A 19,361-nucleotide genomic window follows, 5' to 3' on the forward strand; every position below is an offset into this window, starting at 1 on the left:
ATAAAGGAATGTGCAGCCTAAGAAACTGAAAACCCTCCTGATCCTGGCTGGAAGTCTTGCTCAGGACTAGAGCAGTTTGTTTTCTTCAGTGAAATCATGTATCCAGGGATGGTAGCCTCCTTTTCAGTTTGTGGGTTATCGACTTTGATTTTTACACATTTTCTTGTTATCTGTAAATGTCCAATGAACAATTTAGGAGAACATAACTCAGCTTTTGGGCTGTTAGCAAGCTATTTGCTTTACCTAAATCTTCAGCCATATGGAATCGAGGATTGGTGATGTGACTGGTCAATTAAGCCATTTGTTCCTTAATAGGCTGCCTGCTGTTTTAGGGGTGTGAATAAGTAGCTGTATTTACACACCAATCCTGTCTCCTACAATTCCTGAAATCCTCGCCCACCTCACCCAGACTTCATTCCGTCGTTATGCATGCAAAACTCCCAGTCAACCAGTGCCTGACGTCCACACTTGGGCAAACTCTTTTTTTAAAAATAATTTTGTGCAAACTAGGATTTCAGGTTTTGGGCCCTGATCCAAAGCCCATTCAAGTCAGTGGGAGTTTTCCCATTTATTTCAGTGGGTTTAGGATCAGGCGACTGTCCCTCAGTTTAGTTCAGTTCGTGTTTGTCCTCCCCAATGTGTATTTGTGCTGTTGCCTTCTGCTGAATGGAATGTCCGACTTGCTCAACTGTGTGTGGTCCAGTCACACTCTAGTGGCTAAGTATCGACACCTTGAAAGTGTGACTGATCTAATTACTCACTAGAGGCTGCAGGCTCCAGAGAGTATAAAGTAGAAGCCTTAATACTGTTTCACAAGTGTAACATTGTGTGTCTCTTTGTCCCCTCTACTGACTTAAATGTTTATTTCAGAGTAGCAGCTGTGTTAGTCTGTATCCGCAAAAAGAACAGGAGTACTTGTGGCACCTTAGAGACTAACAAATTTATTAGAGCATAAGCTTTCGTGGACTACAGCCCACTTCTTCAGATGCATAAATGTTTATGTGTCTTCTACTGTGCTCAAGAAAATGGATCTTGCCTTTCAACATAGGCGCTAGGGCCCACAATCACAAAGATATTAAGACTCCTAACATCTGTTGATTTCAGTGGATGTTAGGAGCCTGCATACCTTTGTGGAGCTGGACCTAGAGCAGGAGTGGGCAAAGTTTTTGGCCCGAGGGCCACATCTGGGTATGGAAATTGTATGGTGGGCCATGAATGCTCACGAAATTGGGGGTTGGAGGGCGGGAGGGCTCCAGCTGGAGGTGCGGGCTCCGGGGTGGGGTTGGGGATGCGGGATTGGGGGTGCAGGAGGGTGCTCCAGGCTGGGACCGAGGGGTTCGGAGGATAGGAGGAGTTCAGGGGGGCAGGCTCTGGGTGGCGCTTACCTCAAGCAGCTCCCAGAAACAGCAGCATGTCCCCCCTGCAGTTGCTATGAGGAGGTGCAGCCAGGCGGCTCTGCACACTGCCTTGACTGCAGGTGCTGCCCCTGCAGCTCCCATTGGCTGTGGTTCCCAGCCAATGAGAGCTGTGGGGGCAGCACTTGGGGCAGGGACAGCGTGCGGAGCCCCCTGGCTGCCCCTATGTGTAGGAGCCAGAGGGGGACATGCCACTGCTTCCAGGAGCCGTACAGAGTGGGGAAAGACCCTGACCCCGCTCCCCGGCTGGAGCGCCAGAGCGGGGCAAGCCCCAGATCCCATTTCCCAGTGGGAGCTCGAGGGCCAGATTAAAATTTCTGGAGGGCTGGATGTGGCCCCCAGGCTGTAGTTTGCCCACCACTGACCTAGAGGCTTGCAGGTGATCTGGCCAGGGCATCATTACACCACCATAAATGTTTCATAGGTGACTTCTAATAAGTGTTATGATCATTATAAGTGCCTTTCATTTCAAACGACCCAAATGTACCTTACAGATTGCCATAAGCAAGGATCACTTCACCTGCCAATGAAATATAACCACCCCTGAGCTAAAGTACAACTGCTTAGGTCCTGATCCTGCCCTGAGCTCCATGTAGGCAGCCCCTGTGCCCCCAGTGGAGCCCCACTGAAGTCTATGGAGCTGTGTGCAGGTGCAGAGGTCTGCCTAGATGGTGCAATTTTCAGACTAAGGGCCTAAATGAGTTAGGCCCTGATCCTGCATGGAGCTGTGCCCAAGTGCAGGGATCCACCCACACAGAACTCATTGCAAGAGCAGGGCCATCAGCTTTAACTTCTAAGAACCACACCCTGCTGGAAAGAAAACCAAATCAAACATTGGTTTTGCCACCACCCTGGATTTTTAATTGTAAGTCCTGTCATGAGAATAAAGAGATATGCAGTTACCTGAACCTCAGCTGTGACAATCTGAAAGATTTTTTTAAAAATTATGATTGACCTTTTAAATTGACACACTCGAGTTAAAAACTCTAATTGCCTTGTGTGTTACCAATGACATGTTAAGAGTATTACAGGATAAAGAATTTTAAACATCAAATTTACACATTGCTATTCATGCTATTCACTTTTTGTGCTTCATTCAGTTTATACAATGAGATAAGATTCTCATCCACCAGCATAATGCTGCCACGCCTGGGCTACAAACACACTAAGGGAAAGATGCACATCTCAACTTTCATTGACAGCTGGTTTAAAAATGTTATTGGAAACACTGATGTTTATAAAAACAACAAGGAGTCTGGTGGCACCTTAAAGACTAACAGATTTATTTGGGCATAAGCTTTCGTGAGTAAAAACCTCACTTTGGTTTTATAAAAACTTAATTGATTTTTTTCTAATTTTGGCCCCCAACTTGCTTAACTGTATGGATGTCAATAGTCCCCATTAACTACTCAGGTGTGTAGAGTTAAGCATATGCCAAAAATGTTTACAAGGTCAAAGTCTTTGTTTGGTATAAACCTCCCTTTAAATGTCTCATTGAAACACACAGCAAAATCCTCCAGCACCAGGAGAGACTCTTTAAATATGCATTATAGTTCATTCCAAATGAGAGAGCTCTCCTCCTCCTAATGAATGCTACTTGGCAGCTCTGATTAGATAATAGACAACACCTGAGTAGACAGGCAGTGTATAAGTTAGTTACCTCTCCCCCCCTACCCCTTCTATAATAAGGGGGGTATTTTCCAAAGAGGGAGGCTGAGCTCATGAACCAGTCAATCCATAGTTACAGAGTTTGTCATGCTAACTGTGTCTGGGGAGACCTGGTTGCTTATTCTTTGGGAGGGAGTTTTGGTTTGTTTTCTTTCTAATGTAGGTTCTCAGTAAAGCTTTGCCATGAAACCTTTGCTTTTCTCAGTATTTCCACTCCTTCTATTCTTTTCTTCCCTGGGACAGGTCTTTAATGAGCAGGTTCGCTTGGACTTAGTGAAGTCCAGCCCCAATGTGATTAAAGCTGAAGAGAGGGTAAGTACTAGAGAACAATAGAAGGTTTGTCCTGAGAAACATGTAGGACCAATAATGCAATATTCTGTCTCTGTTCCTCTATAAATCCCACTTGCCTCTCTATTCCTCATACACCACAGATGGAAACTAGAAACCATCAAAGCTAGTTTTCTATAACCCTGGCAGAGGTAGTGATCAGCTGCTACAAGGTTTTGGTTAAAGTGATCATGAGTAAGGAGAGAGGCACTGTGAAGGTGTTCACAGCTTTCTTCTGTAACAAGAACTAATCTGCTGTTTTCTTTACAGGCAAACCGGTCCCTGCAAGAGTCTCAGCAGGTGAAACCAGGTAAGAATTAAATTTTAACTACACCATTATTGTTTAGGCCAAGTAAGGTTTCAGTTAAGTCCAAAACTTGCACATTCCCCAAGCTTTGGAAAAAAGGCCAGCAGCAATAAAGATGGTTGCAGAACCTACATATTGCAGAGTGGTATTTAGGGGTACCTTACATTGAGAGCTAGGGAAAAGAAAAGTCCCTTTTCCACCCCCAAGCTACAAAACACTTCAGAGAGTCTTGTTGGAAAATTGGTAACTTAAGGAAGAAATGCTTAACTGCAGCTAATACTATTACCTCAAACAATCAGTAAGTCAGGTGGCAGAGTCAGATTGGGGAAAAAAAACAACCCTAGGTCTCTAGGTTGAACATACATTAAGCCTCATGGGCCTTTCTTTCTTCAAGATACTTTTTATGGCAAATGCTGAACCTTTTCCTGCACAGGAGATGAGTTTTCCAGTTCATTGAGTTAGCCTCTTTCTACCACTCCTAGTTGAACCCTTTTTTTTCCTTCATCAAAATCTAATGGCTTTCCAGCTAAATTATCCCCTCTTAAAATGATGAGGACTAGGAGTGGGAAACAACTCCCCAAAACTACTGAACTGATGTCAGTTACTGGGCCACCTGCTCCAAAAAATTCCCCCTCTATTGGGTGTGTTCTATAGCTCCTGTATTATGAATCCTGGTGTAAGTATAGAATCAGAAATAAATCTCCCCTCCCTCCCCCCCCGCATCATTTTATGGCAGGCCTCCCCAAGTAGTGCTGTTCTAGTCTTCCCAGTACTGTTCCTTGCTGTGTGAGCAAGTTTTGAAACCTGGAAAGAGATGCTGTGGTGGTGTTGCTACTTGTTATGCAAGGCTCTGTGTAGAGGCCGGGTCCCCGGAGAAGGAGCTGTGCAAGCAGCAGGAGTGTTTGCTTTTCTGCTGGGATCTTCTTGACGCAAAGCTGCTTCTTAGGAATGGGGTATTGGTGTTGGGCTGAGATTCCTTGAAGAATGGATTTCCCTGTATGCAGTCTGGCCATCTCATTTCAGGACTGGTGTCTGAATGTAAATAAAACCAGTTACACTTAGACTCTGTCACTGATTTCTCCTCCTCTGGGAAGCTGCTACTGCTCGTTAAAGGAGAGACACCAGTGTAGGAAGGGGCAAAAATACATATTTTTCCCCCCCTCTTTAGCCCTTTACACCAGTACGTGCAGTATGGCATCACTGCATTCACCTTAGTTAGTTTGGAAAATACTCTGACATAGGCTCGAATGCAATGCAGTGCTTGTTTTGTTTTTTATGGCAGCGTAATGCTGTGTCCAAGGAATGCAATTAGATATGGAGCGTTCAAATCAAACAGGGTTCAATGTCCCAATTGTAGGTGCAGAGATAGGAAAGACTTAATGGATTGCCTCATCTTCTTGTCAAAGGGTTTGACACACTCACTGAGGCAGTTGTAAAGCTACCTTGCTCAACAAAATTGTGCCTTAATAGCACTTGCCTCTTTGGTGCCTGTATACATGGAAGTGTTTGCGTAAGCACATGTTAACCATGCCACTGCTAGTGGATTGTTTGCCTTTGTGACACCTTTGAATCTAAGTGGAACTGCATTTTTATGACCTTGGCTAATGCTGACGATGCAAGCGGCAATTCACCAAGACTCATTTGTTTGTGAACGTTTAAAGCAGCCGTTTATATAGATTAGGCAGTCTCCCAAAAAAAAGCTTAACTGCAGTCCATGTGACAAAAGGCACGTCTCCCTCGAATGCGTGGTGCATCCAAATAGCATTTGCAGCTACACTGGAATCTAAGGTCCCACAGTGATCTGGGTAAATTTGGATGTGCCAAATACAGTTGCTCAGTAATCTGCAAGTTGCAGCAGCATCTCCAGGCAGTTAGATAGCTTTAACCTGCTCTTCAGACACTTTTTCATATTAAAAAGCACTGGGTAACTGGTCTCCCGATTCAGCCATGCACTGGCCGAGGCAGGGGGACATGCTCTCTCATGTTTGCTTCTAGATGCTATCAGTTCCTGCCATCAGTGTCCAAATCTCCTATCCCCAAAAGTAAAATATCTGGCTCAAAGTTACCTGAGATCCACTGGATCATATGGCGCACTGCTTACTGATTCCATTTCTAACCTTATTGACCTCCGAGTACCTGACTAGCTCTCAAAGTTTTGTACAGCTGGGAAATGAGTAATTCTTAGAACCATCCCAGGACTGGAGGTAATTTTTCCTTAAATCACAATAAACCTAGATCTGGATTGTCTATAACTTTCCCTCTTCCAATATGAACTGGAAAGCTTCAGAGCTGCACTTTGGGGTGTAATCATTCTATAAAACGTCTTTGGTAACTCAAGCCCCACCCATGTTAGCCTAAGACTTTCTTTAGCGGTAAGTGTATGTTGACACTACCATTTATGCCGGCAAACCTTACGTTGCTCAGAGGGGTGACTATTCCACCTCCCTGAGTGACATCAATTATACCAGCATAAGCAATAATGTGCACAGTGCTATGTTGGCAGGAGAGCTGCTCCCACTGACATAGCTACCGCCACTCGTTGGGGGTGGATTAATGATGTCAATAGGGGAGCTCTGTCTCATTGGCCTAGAGTCTCTACGTGAGATAGCATCAGTACAGCTGTGCCGCTGTAAGCTTGCTAGTGTAGACATGGCCTTATTTTCACACCTCTCTCTACTTCCCAAGCCACAGCAGCTGAGCCCAGATCCTCAAAGGCTTTTTAGGTGCTTGGCCCATTCATTTAACTGGGTTAACTCCCATTGAAATCAATCTGGGGATCTGAACCTTGGCTTTTATCAAATTACTTGCCTGGTCTTTTTAGTGTAATGGAGTCTTATAATACACCTGGTCACTGCGGGGAAAGGTGCAGGGGAGGGTGAAAACTTTTTGTATGAAGCAGGAGGATGGAAATCTCTCTGAGATGAAGGGAAACACTTTATTTCTGGGAAGGCTTCAGCTTGAATCTCTCTCTCATCTTGTCTTCCAGAGCTTGGGCTCCCTTGGATGTTGGTGTATGTCCCTGTGAGAAGTTGCCATAGAGTCCTGAAGGAAAAGTTTGGGGAGTTTTCTCCTCCAACATACAACCATTTTCAGCTAAATATTTGGTGCAACTGGACCATATGGGCAGGCTCCAGAAAACACATAATCATTTATATCAAAGGATTTATGACTGATGAGGACTGTGACAAAAATGAGGATAAAATCCTATTTCAAGGAGTCTCTTCATTAGTAGAAAACACTGTCATCTATGCTTGTTGGAACAAGAAGATTCATGTCTTTGCCACCTATGCCCGGGCTGTCCATGTAGTATTTCTGATGAAGTATTCTTCAAACCCTAAAAACAAATACTTTAAAGGAAAGTATTATATATTCAAACACCGTGACATTGACTCCTCTTCTGAAGATACCTTAGTTTCTCAAGCCCCTATTCCAAAATCAAAGAAAACTAGTCACAGCACTCCCAGATCTAACAAAGTATCAGTAATATACCATGGAGAGATTTCGGATGATACAAACATTAGTACAGCTTCAAGTACTGAGAATCTTAACAAAAACCTTAACAAGACAACTGTACTTAATAACACAGGGTTATTACAGGTAGGGGGTGAAGGTCAAAATGTCGCAGTTCTTGAAAGTTCTCTTCAGCTTATACCTCAGCATGGTGCAAGGACTCAGCTTTTAAAACCAGAAGCTCAGAGCTTGCTGGAGTCTCTCAGCTTGTCTACAATATCAATGGACAAAGAAGAGAGTCTTGGCATAGGAAAGTCTTTTGGAAGACTACCCCAAACTGCGGCACCTGATATCCGGGAGTTGAGACCCTCAGGGTGTGAAGAAGTCCTGGTGGTCTTTAGCCAGGTGTACAGGCCAGAAAGTCTTCCAGGCTTTCTTTCTGAGACTCCTTACCTAAGTGTTTCTCCTCTAATTGAACCCTTGAAATCTATAGAGTTACAAGGACCAGAGAGCGAAATGTCCTTTTTACTCACTAGTTTGATGCAAACTAATATGGGAGATTTACAACTGAATATAAATCCAACGCCTCTAAGTTACCCTGTCCTGGCCTCATATTCACATTCTGTAGCCCATGACAGAGTGGAAACTATAGGCGACAAGAATATTGGCTCTACCCCTTCCCAAAGTCTCAGCAGGGTTACCTTGGTGAATGACGAAAATCTTTTGCAGTCAAACATCTTGGCTTATCAGGTGATGAGCAGTCACGGTGATAGCCTTGTGAAAGGTTCATTGCCTAGCCTCAGAATGACCAGCCAGGATCAAGTGGTGCTTGGTGATCAGTCACAGCCTGAGACAAGGGGAATGGATAAAGCTGGAAGTTACCAAATAAGTTCTACTGAGAGGGTCAGTGGAGATAAGTCTGTAACTGAACTGGATCTGAGAACAACGACCCTCAAAAATATTAACCCTCTTGATGTTTCTGTTCTGGAAAGTTCTATGGAAGTCCTTGACCAGCCAAAAATCACATTGGTTACTGCAGCACCATATGGCTTGTCAGACAGTGAGCACCACTTGAAGCTCCTAAGCAGTCAACCTGTGGATTCTGCTTCTACAGAACTAGAAAGCATCCTTCCAAGTACAGAAGTGTCCCTGCCTCTAGCTGCTAAGGTAAATGTGTCAGAGGTGCTCTATTTGGGCATTAAAAGCAGCCGGCAAGTGGGCCTGGTTACAGGACTGGAGCCTGTTCCAAGTACGGAAGTTTCTTTTCCTCCAGCTGCCTCAGAACTGGAGCTCATCCCAAGTACAGAAACCTCCCTTCCTGTCCATCTCACAGAACTGGAGCCAGTCATCCCCTTCCCACATACAGAACCATCCCTTCCTCCAGCTGCCTCAGAACTGGGCCCTCTCCTCTTCCCAAGCGCAGAAGTGTCCCTTCCTGTGTTTCCCACAGAAACGGAGCCTGTCACCTCAGCATTGGAGCATGTCACCCCTTTCCTAAGTACAGAACCATCCCTTCCTCCAGCTGCCTCAGAACTGAGGCCTGTACCTGGGAAGGGGAGAGAAGTGACCTTTCCTCTGGCTGCTATAGAACTGGAGCCTGTCATCCCAAGTAGAGAAGCGTCTCTTCCTCCAGCTGCACTTAAAAACGAGCTCCATTGGAGAACCAAAAGCAGCCACGACACTGACACAGAGCTAGATCGTATCCCTCTAAGTACAATTGTGCTACTTCATCCAGCTTCTCAGAAGGAGGTCCTGTTGGAAGGCGAGCCTCCCTCAAAGCCACACCATGACTGCTATGGGGCTCCAACTGCTACAGAACATAAACATGCCCTCCCAAGTACAACACCGTCTCTTAATTTCTTTCTTCAAGAAAGGAAAATAGGTGTCCAACAATCAATACTAAAAGGTGAGAGAGAGGAGGGCATCCATGAGGCAGAAACTGCACAACCTGGAAAGGCTGATGAAAGGAATTTAATCACAAACTTCATCACTGGCAACTCCTTCTCGGACACAGCTCAGCTGCAAGCCTTAAAACCAGAACCTGAGCTTGGACTTCTTGGATCTGAGGGCCATACAAGTAAACTTTCTCCAGTAACTGAGTACCTCGCTAAAACACCCTTCGTGGTAACAAGGACGAATAGAGTAAAGCAAAATGAGCTAAGGTTTAAAAATGGTCTTATGACCGCTAACACTAGGGCTACTCCACCTCTGGAGCACATAGCCATGAATACTAAAGTTAAATTGACTGATCCCATAAAGGAGATGAGTAACACAACACTGAAACAAATATTCCCAGATACCACAAAACCTCATGAAGTGCAGCGAACCACTGAGTGGAGCAGTGCCTTTCAGAGCTCTGCTACTGCATATAGGAACGCTCTGACTCCAGCTGAGAAACTGGCACCGAAAGAGAGCATAGATTCATGTCCTGTCCAATCGTCTTCTGCTCGCGCACCTGAGAATGCATCAACTTCAGAAGCAAGAGTCTTCCCGAACTCTATTGGTATGTTTAACATTTACTGTATATCTCGGTACATCTTGCTGTCTCTTGGGGTTTAAATTGTGAGCAACCATATGGCTGGGTTGAGGAGTGGGGGATACTGTGGATTCTGTAGCCCTCTGCTGTTGTAACTACATTAGCAGCACTCTACAGTGTGCATACAGTATTTGATGATTAGAAGTCTCTGTACACTCCTCTGATGCTGAATGCTTACAGCTGCTGTGCAAAGTATGCAGTTACCGGCTTCTAATTATTTTTAATGCTGATCAATTCAGCAGATGAGTCCAAAAGAAATCTGAAAAATAGGGGTTTCTCTGCACTAACATGCAATCTAGTTTAGGAATTTCTAATGATTGGGATTGTGGAACTGGCATCCTAGCTGTGGTCTAAAGGGACAGTTGGGGAGTTGGGTTTCAAGTTTCATTTAGTAACTAGGCAGCCCATGTGCCAAAATTCTTCCTCTCACCCACTAGTCCGAAGGGCATCGTGTCCCCTTTTGACTGCCCATCTTGATTGGTTCTAATAGAATAACAACTTTGTTTCTCTCTCTGCAATCTAATTTTGGACCCCAGTGTTCTTGTGACTCATGACTGGCATTACTGGAAGCATGATCATTTATGCCCTCTTGTGATCACCAAAAAGGGTGCTTGATGAGCTCTATTTGCTTCCCGCCCCTCTGCAGACGTCTCATTGTCCCATCAATCCTGGGAGTGAGATACTCTTTTGAACTTATGTTGTTCCTCACCAGTCCTGTCTGGGTGTCAGTGGCAAAGTTTCTTACGTTACACCTCTTTGCTACTGCCAGATCCTGATGACCTAGGGGACAGATTCTTGCTATCCAGCTAGCAGGGTTCTTGGTGGATATTGCCAACATTAAATGGAGCTGGCTGAAGAGCAAATATTTGAGTAACTTGACTGTTTCAATTAACCAAGCAAATGATTTACCCAGCAGTCTGCCCAACTATAGAGCTGGTGGAAACAATTAAAAATTAGACTGACAACTTGTCTGGTCATAATGAATAATTTGACTAGCTCTATCCCTAACCATTAGAATTTTCCTCAAAATTAGGAAGTGGTAACTGAAAAAACAGCACAGAGAACTGTCAGTCATACCAGTTTGCATAGCTAAGCAAGAGCCCCAGTAATAGTGTTTACTCCCTCTCTAAACTTTTTTTGTACAATTTAAAGCAAGAGAGAGGGTAGAAAAACAACCTAGCACTCAGACAGGTCTCTTCCTATGATGGAAGGAATCAGCTTTGCTTGTAAACAAGGTGGTTTTTTTTGTTAAGTTTCTAAAATGAAGATTGATAGTATTGATTTTTCTTTTCCCTTCATGCATTATCCTTCCTTCCTTCCTCAGTGCCAGAATTACCTTGGTTGTTGCTGTATATTCCTATAAGAAGTTGCCACGTCACCTTGAAAGATGAAATTGGGACATTTTCCCCACCAGCAAGTAGTGGTATTCAAACCAACATCTGGTGCAACTGGACCATTTGGGCAGGCCCCCAAAAACACATCCTGATTTACATAAAGGGATTTCAGGGGAAGGAAGATTGTGATGAAAACCCCGATAAAATAATTTTTCAAGGGGTCTTGTCAAGTGTGGAAAGAAAAGTAGTTTATGCTTGTAAGAACCAAGGTACTCTGATCTTTGCTACTCAGGCTTTGGCTGTCCATGTCGTGTTTCTGTCCAAGGGCAATTCCTTAAACCATGAACGCAAATATTTCAAAGGACAGTATTATATATTCAAAGACTATGAAACTTCAAGATCTACAAATGATACTGCAACTCCTCAAGAGACCGTTCAGAAAACAACTAGGAAAACTAAGTATGGAAGTATCCGATTCTACCCTAAATCACCCATAAAACACTACAGAGGTCTTCTGGATTTTGTAAAGACCAGCACAGCTCATGATGAAAATCAACTGCTTAACAAGCTGCCTACGTTGGACGAAGAAGGTTGGGCCAAAAATGGAAGCTCAACAAGACTAGAGACTTTCTTAAGGTTTGTTCTTGGGAACAACACACACGTCCCTCTCTTAAAAGCCATGGACAACATGACCTTCAGAACTCATGATCTGAAGTGGCAGCAGGTTATGAAATCTTTGGGTAATGAAAACAGTAGGGAAGAAAAACATTCTGACTTTCTAATGGTAACACCAGCATTAAATATATTGAGGCTAAACATCCAAAATGCAAAAGAGCAAACTATTGCTTTCAGTAAACTTATGGACAGGCCAACAATCCACTCGAACCTGCTCTCGGAGACTCTGCATTTAAAGGAGCCTATGAAATCTGTGGAGATGCGAAGTGTCAAAACAACAAAGTCAGTAGGACCACAGCACAGCTCAGCTGCTCTCTGGAGACCAGCTAATATGGAAGACCTACAGCCAGTTGGAAGACAAGCTGTGCATAGACATCCTACTCTTCGTCATGGCTTGCAATCTCTGCAGGGCACATGGGAAGAGCAGAACATTCGAACGACCTCTTCTCAAAGCTTTAGAGCTGCGCCGATCAAAGACAGACAGGTGCTCCAGTCAAACCATGTGAATGATGAGAGAGTGCCCAGTCATCCTGCTGCTTTTGTGGAAGACTTCCAGTCTAATATAGGGCTGAGCGGGGATGGTCAAGAAGTAACTGGTCAGCTACAGCATGTGATTAACATGGAGAGAAGAATTAAAGAAAGTCCTAGTGAACGTCAAACACACAGAAAGGAAAATGACAATGGTGATCTGTACATGAAGCCAGCTTCTGCCCTCAAAAATGTTAAACCTAATGTTGAGCCTCTTATTTTGGGAACTCCTGAGAAAGTTCTCAAAACAGAGTCCATCCTAGTTACTGTAGCCCTACACAACACGCTGGATGTCTCTAGCAGCTACCATGCAGAGACCACTGCTATTGAATTCAAACCTGTTCTCCCGAGAAGCACCAGAAGTGGCCTGTTGGGAAAGACAGCTGCTGCTACTGCACATCTTGGCACGCCAGTAACCAAAGACCAAGCACCTCCACTGATCATGAACACAAAATCACCTCCTTCCTATGCCTCTTCTGGTGGAGTATCAAAGGACACTGCATCCTTGAAAATAGAACATGAAAAAGATTCCTTTGGTAAGTTCTAATTAAGCAAACTTATCTAGTTAGATTATCTACTTGGATTGGCAGATATATGGTCATGTTAAGGCAATAGACAAGACAGGGTTTCTAGTGTTGATGGGTGTGGCTTTTTTAGTGCTTCAGAAAGATGCTTCCTGTCAGGGTCAGAAATAACTTTTTGGGAAGTGTTGGGTGATTTGACATGAAGAATTTCACCATCCCCATTGTTCTGAATGTAAACAGCATGTCCCCCTATCACCTCTTCTGTGCCTAGCTGTATCTGAGGAAGGAAAGTTTTTATGCACTAGACATCTAGGCTCATGTTCTTCTCTCAGCATTTATAATGTTTCACAGGACTTGGGCCTACATTTCTGCCATACTTGTTGAGATTCGTACACTCTCTCCACAGTTAAAACTGCATTTGTCAGCTTGTTTTCTTGCCTCACCTCCTCTAAAATCCACTCTTTCACTTGCCTCAAAATCCACAGGTTTGGTTTGTAACTGATGGGTTTATTTTCCCTACCCAACATTATAACTGACATCTTAAAAGTGGAGGTTCACTAGAGTCCAACGTTTTGAACACTCCTGCCACTTCGTGAGGTGGAGAAATAATTTAGAGCATGCCTATGCTGCCCTGTAGTCTGGATTAAGGGAGTGTGAATAGTTGAGCACCAGAGTGCTATGCTGTAGCTCCCCCATGTGGATGCTGCGGGTGTGAATGTAAAGGTCCTGAGTTTGCACTAACTCTTTGACTCCAAACTGTGGGGCAGAGTAGACATGCCCTTAGTTTACTGGACTCTCATTGTGAAGATCCAGCGCATAGTACCAGACTCTAGTTCAACGGAACACTGGAAAACCTTTTTAGGCTTTCAGTGTGTAACTTGTCTGGGTGGTGTTTTTTGGTTTGTTTTTTGTTTAAGACCATCTTAGTACTCTTCACTGCAGAAGCACCTCAGACTGTAACCTGATCACTAGGCCTTTTCTTTAATAGAAGGGCCATTTGTGCTAGTGATATTTTATAAAGTTATAATTGAATTAATAGTAAAACTGTGTTCCTCCCTTTTAGCCTTACTCAACGGCTATCAAATTGGCCTTTCTCTCTTTCACCCTGACAGATATGGCGTCCATCTTCACATCTCTTGAAAATGATTCCAACTTGGTATCTCAGCACAATCCTGGAGGTAACTGACTTGGGCAAGGGAAGCGTTTTATCCTGGGTGAGGTTTTGAAACATGAGACAAGCATTTAACATTTGACCAGAAACCAGATTAAAGATAGGGAAATTAACCACTTGCTTCCAGCTAATAGTCATAAATTATAACTGAAGACTCATAAGGGTTTTTAATTTTATTGTTCATATTTAGTCATTATATGGTGTATACTACAGCAGAATACAATGCACTCCATAACTAATAAAAATCAGCTGATGCCTCTGGGGGTGAGGCGGAAGGAGAAGGGGAGCCTGTATGTGACATTAGCAACCAACTTGTTCCTTTAACATTTTGTCTCTGTGGAAACCATTTCTCTCCTTTGAGTTTATCTGCTCCTGTTGCTTATTCCTCATTTGGAGACCATCTTCCCTAGAGCTCCCTAATGTAGTTATACTTAGGAGGTTGACTCCATTTGGGGAATTGACAGCTATCATTGAACTCCAAAGGAGCAGAGGTCCAGTAAGTAGGACTTGCCTGCAATGAGAGAGCTTATTAAAGTGGAATGTGTCTAGTGGGATGTGCTTTTTGGGGGGATCAATACCGCTAAGCACCAAGCTGTGTGGTTTTGGTTTTAAAACTATGGCAAAACAGTGCCCGTTCATCAGTAGTTATTCATGCAGTGTGCCAATGGACCTTCATTTGATGTACTTTCATTTATAACTTGTTGGAGATATCTGATCTCAGTGGGAAAAGGATAGGGTGAAGGATGCTTAGTATCTCATCTGTGGCTTTAAAAAAAGTCTTGCTTGCTTATGTTAAAGATCCCAAAGCATGATTCCTAAGAGTAGGTGTATTGACTAGAACTGGGTGCAAACTATCTTCAGTTGTATTCATGCACTTGTTAGTCTATGAATGGTGTGAAATTTTTACCAGCCTGATTAAAGTTAGCGGTCTCCCAACAATCTCTTGTGTTCAAATGCTCTTAGAAAGTCGACTTGCTTTCCATGAATTTGAGCCAGAAACCCAATCAAATGATGCTTGTCCAGCTGGGGAACAGATATAACAACCTGTACCTTGCATAACCAAAAGCAACTTAAAAAAAAAAGCTATAAAGTCAGATTGTGAGGAGTAAGCCAAAGAACCAACCTGCAAAAATACAGTCAAAAATCCTAATTTTTCTAATATTCATTCATATATGAAGAGGGTAAATGTCATTGAATAAACATACATGTAACACACATGCATCCAGGTAGTCTTAACTTTGGCATCCTATCCAAATTGCACTTGCAGCATTCTACCTACCTAAACAACCCTCTGTGCAGCTTTACTTGAGAAGAGGCAAAAATATCATGTTAAACAGCTTGTCATCCCAAAGGAGACTCCCTTGTTGGTAGTGAGTGGAAGGATACAGATTGACTCTAAATTACAGTGTGTAACCTTTCTGGGTGAAAAGGGGTAAATACTTGCATAACACTAACAGTACTGCATAAATAGTAACCTAACTTGTGATTGTCTCAAACATTTTGTTCTGTCTGTGGCACAACTTCTAAAAGGATCAACCTAATATGGCACTGACTGACTTAATCAAGAATGTTCTTGGCTTAGCTCTTCTGGTTGTGTTTTATTCCCCTGCTGTGTGTTGGCAGCCACAAAACAGAACAGTTACTTAAATCATAATTACACAGCTAAATTCAGTACAATTGATGCTCCTTACTCAGGTCTTATTGGGTTTTATTTCTTTTGACAGATGTCTTATTTGAAGTAACTAGTGAAATTGAACACAAGGGATGGATCCCACGTAGTGGAGATGAGCTGAAAAAGACTCTCGTGGAATCCATTAAGCTTCACGTAAGATGGATGTGTTGTGCTACTAAACTGCCTTGAGACAAGATCATCCCAGTGCATAGTCCCTCTGTGGCTCTCTGATGTCCCAGCTTTCACATCCAGAGACCTTCTAAATGCCCCTTTCTGTGCGTCTTGCTACCATATGCTAGTTTTGTTCCAACACTAACCCTGTAGTGTCCAGTCCAGTGTCTTGCCTCCGTGCGTTTCTGACTGTGCTTAGCCTATGGTAAATTTTCAAAGTACTATAAAATTACAAGCTAATAGATTGGAATATGATACAAAGATCAACATTCAGACAACGTAAGATCAGTTTATGGCCTTCACACATTTTTGAGAAGAAATTAACTGCTACAGTAGCTGCCACCCAACACTATCTAACTTACGGAGAGCAGACCTACAAACGTTCGCCTTTAAGGCTGCTACATGCGGCTGTTTCAAGAGAGACCCTGTTCCTCTATAGGAATGAAGTTATAACTAATCAGTTCAGTGGCACACAGGACTGGTGTCTAAAATCTGACATTTCAGAGCTGGGACTTACATTTAAGTCCCAGCCATAGGTCATATACTCCAGGTTGGGTAAACTGGCTCCATGGAGGATTTATACTGACTTTTGCTACTGCTATAGCTGCACTAGTGTAATCCTTAGTGTAGACAGGCAAAGCTGTTGTCTTCGGTGGGTGCAGCTTATCTAGCGTCAAGCACCAGTAAGTTCCACCCATGCAGATAGCAGCTTTATTTGTCTTCACTAGGGGTTTGCACCACTGCAGCCACTCCAGTGGCTAGCTAGCTGATGGCTGGAATTGGGCAAATTCCCACTGAAGATAAGACCTCAGTGTTTGGTATTAACACAGCTAGTCTAACAGCATTCACCTCCTTGCCTGACTCACTGCAAGGAAGAAACAGGTACAGAATCCTCCTGGCCTACTGTTTGTAGACAAAACAGCTGCCACATTTACTACAGGATTTAATATGTTCTGAGATATGGTACTCGGGGGGAGGGGAGGTTACAATTCCCCCTGAACTTCCCATATTGCTGTATGGGAGTCCAAACTAAAGGAAGGTGGGGAGTGGTCTGGCATGGAAAAGGTTGAGAACTGGTCTAGAGGATGGGTGTCCCATATTCTTTCAAAGACTCCTCTTAGATTGGTGACTAACTTTTCTTCCCCAGCCAGCCACCCCATCTATAGAACCACTAAAATACAGCCCTCTATCTTTGTAAGGAAGTCTGTTTAGAGTAGGCTTGACAGTAGTACTTGGCTAAGCATTTGTCATCCCCTTATGAAAATCAACATTCTGCATTCTGTTACTTTGCAGATACAAAATAACCTGAAACTCTTGGTAAGCAAAGTCAATGAAATCAAGCTGAAGGAAATCAAAAGGTATGGCTGGCTGACTGTGACTCCCTACACCCACTCAAAATCACTTAAATCCAATTGATGCAGTGTCTTATCTAGAACTGTCATTTTTCATAAGGGAAACTTAGATGCTAGTTATCTGCTCTAACTTTGCCATCCCTCCTCCATCTGCCAGTACTCAAGCAAGACTTCTACTTTGGATTGCAAATATGGCTTTTCCTTAGAGTAGGAAAACTTTTTTTATACTTCAAATTGGCTGTAGTATGCAATCCCATAGGAATGAGATTGCAAAACTTAATGCCTAAGGTAGTGTTGGACAGAGGCTTTATTGGTGTGGATTAAAATAGAACGATTCTAAAAGTCCCTCCCAGTTTCTGGTTGAAATTTATAACACATGGTGGTAGAAGAAGGCCTCTGAGGGCAAGTTTGTGTTTTGTGTTTGTTTTTTTTTGTTTTTTTTGTTTTTTTTTTTGGTTTGGCTTGGTGTTTGTTTGTTTTCCCCTTCATCTAGGACATCAGGTAAACCAAGCTAAGGTTGGTTGAGACTGAAAGCTGTTGTGTAATGGCTGGTCTGTGGCCTAGTGAAAAATGAGTCTAGTGGTTTCAATCCAGCTCCATGTGGAGGGGTGTCTCAGTCACAACTCCCCAAGAATTGAAAGGGGAAATGACCAACTCCTCTCTCCCTTTAGAAGTAGTCCCTCTAGGGTTGAGACATATATCGGAGGAAGAATCCAGAGCCCAGGTCAGTAATCACATATATGCAGATGGACATTTCTCTTCTCCACTTAGCTGAAGTTACTTTGCTTTAATGCAGGACAAATGATCTAAAACCAACATTCACTTTCTGGTTACACTTAAAACCAGAGGAAAGGAATCTGTCCGTCTTACTCCATTCTCAACTGAATGATCTCATTGGCAAATCTATGGGAGCTGAGAAGGTGCAGATGGCTTTATTATCAGTTAGAGGTATGTGCTTTGCATTATTGAACTGTTTAAAGCTGTTGCTGCTCCTTGTAATAGGCTTAACAATCAACATGATCTGGCTTGGGAAAAAGAGAGCTTGAGTAAAGTTGACTTGGAGCACTGTATGTATGCGTAACTTGATTCTTATGTAGCCTCTACATTTAAAAAAAAAAAAATTCTGGATTGAGACGGGAATAACGCATTAGTTCAAGGTGACTGGTATTTCAAGGAAATCCCCTTTTTGAAGAAGCACTTGCTGCACCTGTTCTCTCCATTGCAGATGTGAATGAATGCAACTCTGGAATTGGAATGTGTGGTGATGAGGCTGACTGCCTCAATGAAGATGGCACTTACTTATGTCGCTGTAAAAAAGAGTACGAAGATCGCTCTCCGACGAAATCTGGCACACTATGCGTCCGCATTCCACAATCAGGTAGGAGACAGAATTATACTTGCTCATCTCCTTTCTTTGAGTAGTGCTGCATCTTAAATATGCAGCTTCATGCTCTTGAATACCATTTCAAATACAAGTACTAGGTATATATTGGCACCGCACCACACCACTGAATAGATTAATCACAATTATTGTTGTGACAACATATGCCAAAGGAGTTCATGTGCAGACGCTTACTGTGAAATGTTCTCAACCAGGTATAAGTAGCAAAAACTGTTTAGCCACTTACTGTGAGGTACTTGTATTTAATCTCTTGACTTTAGTCCTTTGTAACAATAATCATTATGAATCTTCACTTTGTTAAATGTGGATTGTTTGATTCAGAAATAACTCTGTTGCTGATAGAATTCAGTCTTTGTGCCTAGCCCTGGATGAGGGAGCAAGGAACCTTTCCCATTTCTTTGCAAGGACTATCAATGCTGGCTGTGCCAGATGTACTCTAAGTTCTCCATGAGAAAGTAGAACTCCTACTTTGGCTTATTATCTTAAACTGATTTCTAATAGATCTAACACTAACAGAAATCAGCTGCTCTTAGTGAGGATGAGCGCCCACGGAGGGGTTTGTATCATTTTAAAAACACCTTTTAGTTTGCTATTGTTCAGAGCAAGATTCTCTAGTGGTAAATTATAAGTCAAGAAGAGACTCTCTTCTCCCCTCCCCACTGAGCTGTTGAAAACCAGATTTACTCTTAAAATTCTAACGATCAAATCTATCTACACTCTACTGAGCAGGCTGAGGAACAATATTGTCGTGAGAACTTTCAGGGCTGGCTGGGCACAGTGATGTGAGGCAGTAGCTAATACATGAAAATAGTGTTTTGAAATCCAGCAT

The 19,361-nt window shown here is 43.1% G+C and overlaps 1 protein-coding gene across 1 annotated transcript in view; it reads left to right on the forward strand.

Annotated features, from left to right (window-relative positions):
• LOC128833715 (uncharacterized) overlaps positions 1-19,361 on the forward strand; it is a 42,522-nt gene that overhangs the window by 21,089 nt on the left and 2,072 nt on the right. The window contains exons 3-11 of the mRNA XM_054021791.1: positions 3,327-3,395; positions 3,681-3,720; positions 6,704-9,670; positions 11,028-12,776; positions 13,877-13,942; positions 15,660-15,760; positions 17,072-17,136; positions 17,927-18,078; positions 18,356-18,508. Coding sequence (XP_053877766.1) covers positions 3,327-3,395; positions 3,681-3,720; positions 6,704-9,670; positions 11,028-12,776; positions 13,877-13,942; positions 15,660-15,760; positions 17,072-17,136; positions 17,927-18,078; positions 18,356-18,508 — 5,362 coding nt within the window. The remainder of the gene's footprint in view (positions 1-3,326; positions 3,396-3,680; positions 3,721-6,703; positions 9,671-11,027; positions 12,777-13,876; positions 13,943-15,659; positions 15,761-17,071; positions 17,137-17,926; positions 18,079-18,355; positions 18,509-19,361) is intronic.

Source organism: Malaclemys terrapin, chromosome 3 (genome assembly GCF_027887155.1).
Source record: "Malaclemys terrapin pileata isolate rMalTer1 chromosome 3, rMalTer1.hap1, whole genome shotgun sequence".
NCBI lineage: Eukaryota > Metazoa > Chordata > Testudines > Emydidae > Malaclemys > Malaclemys terrapin.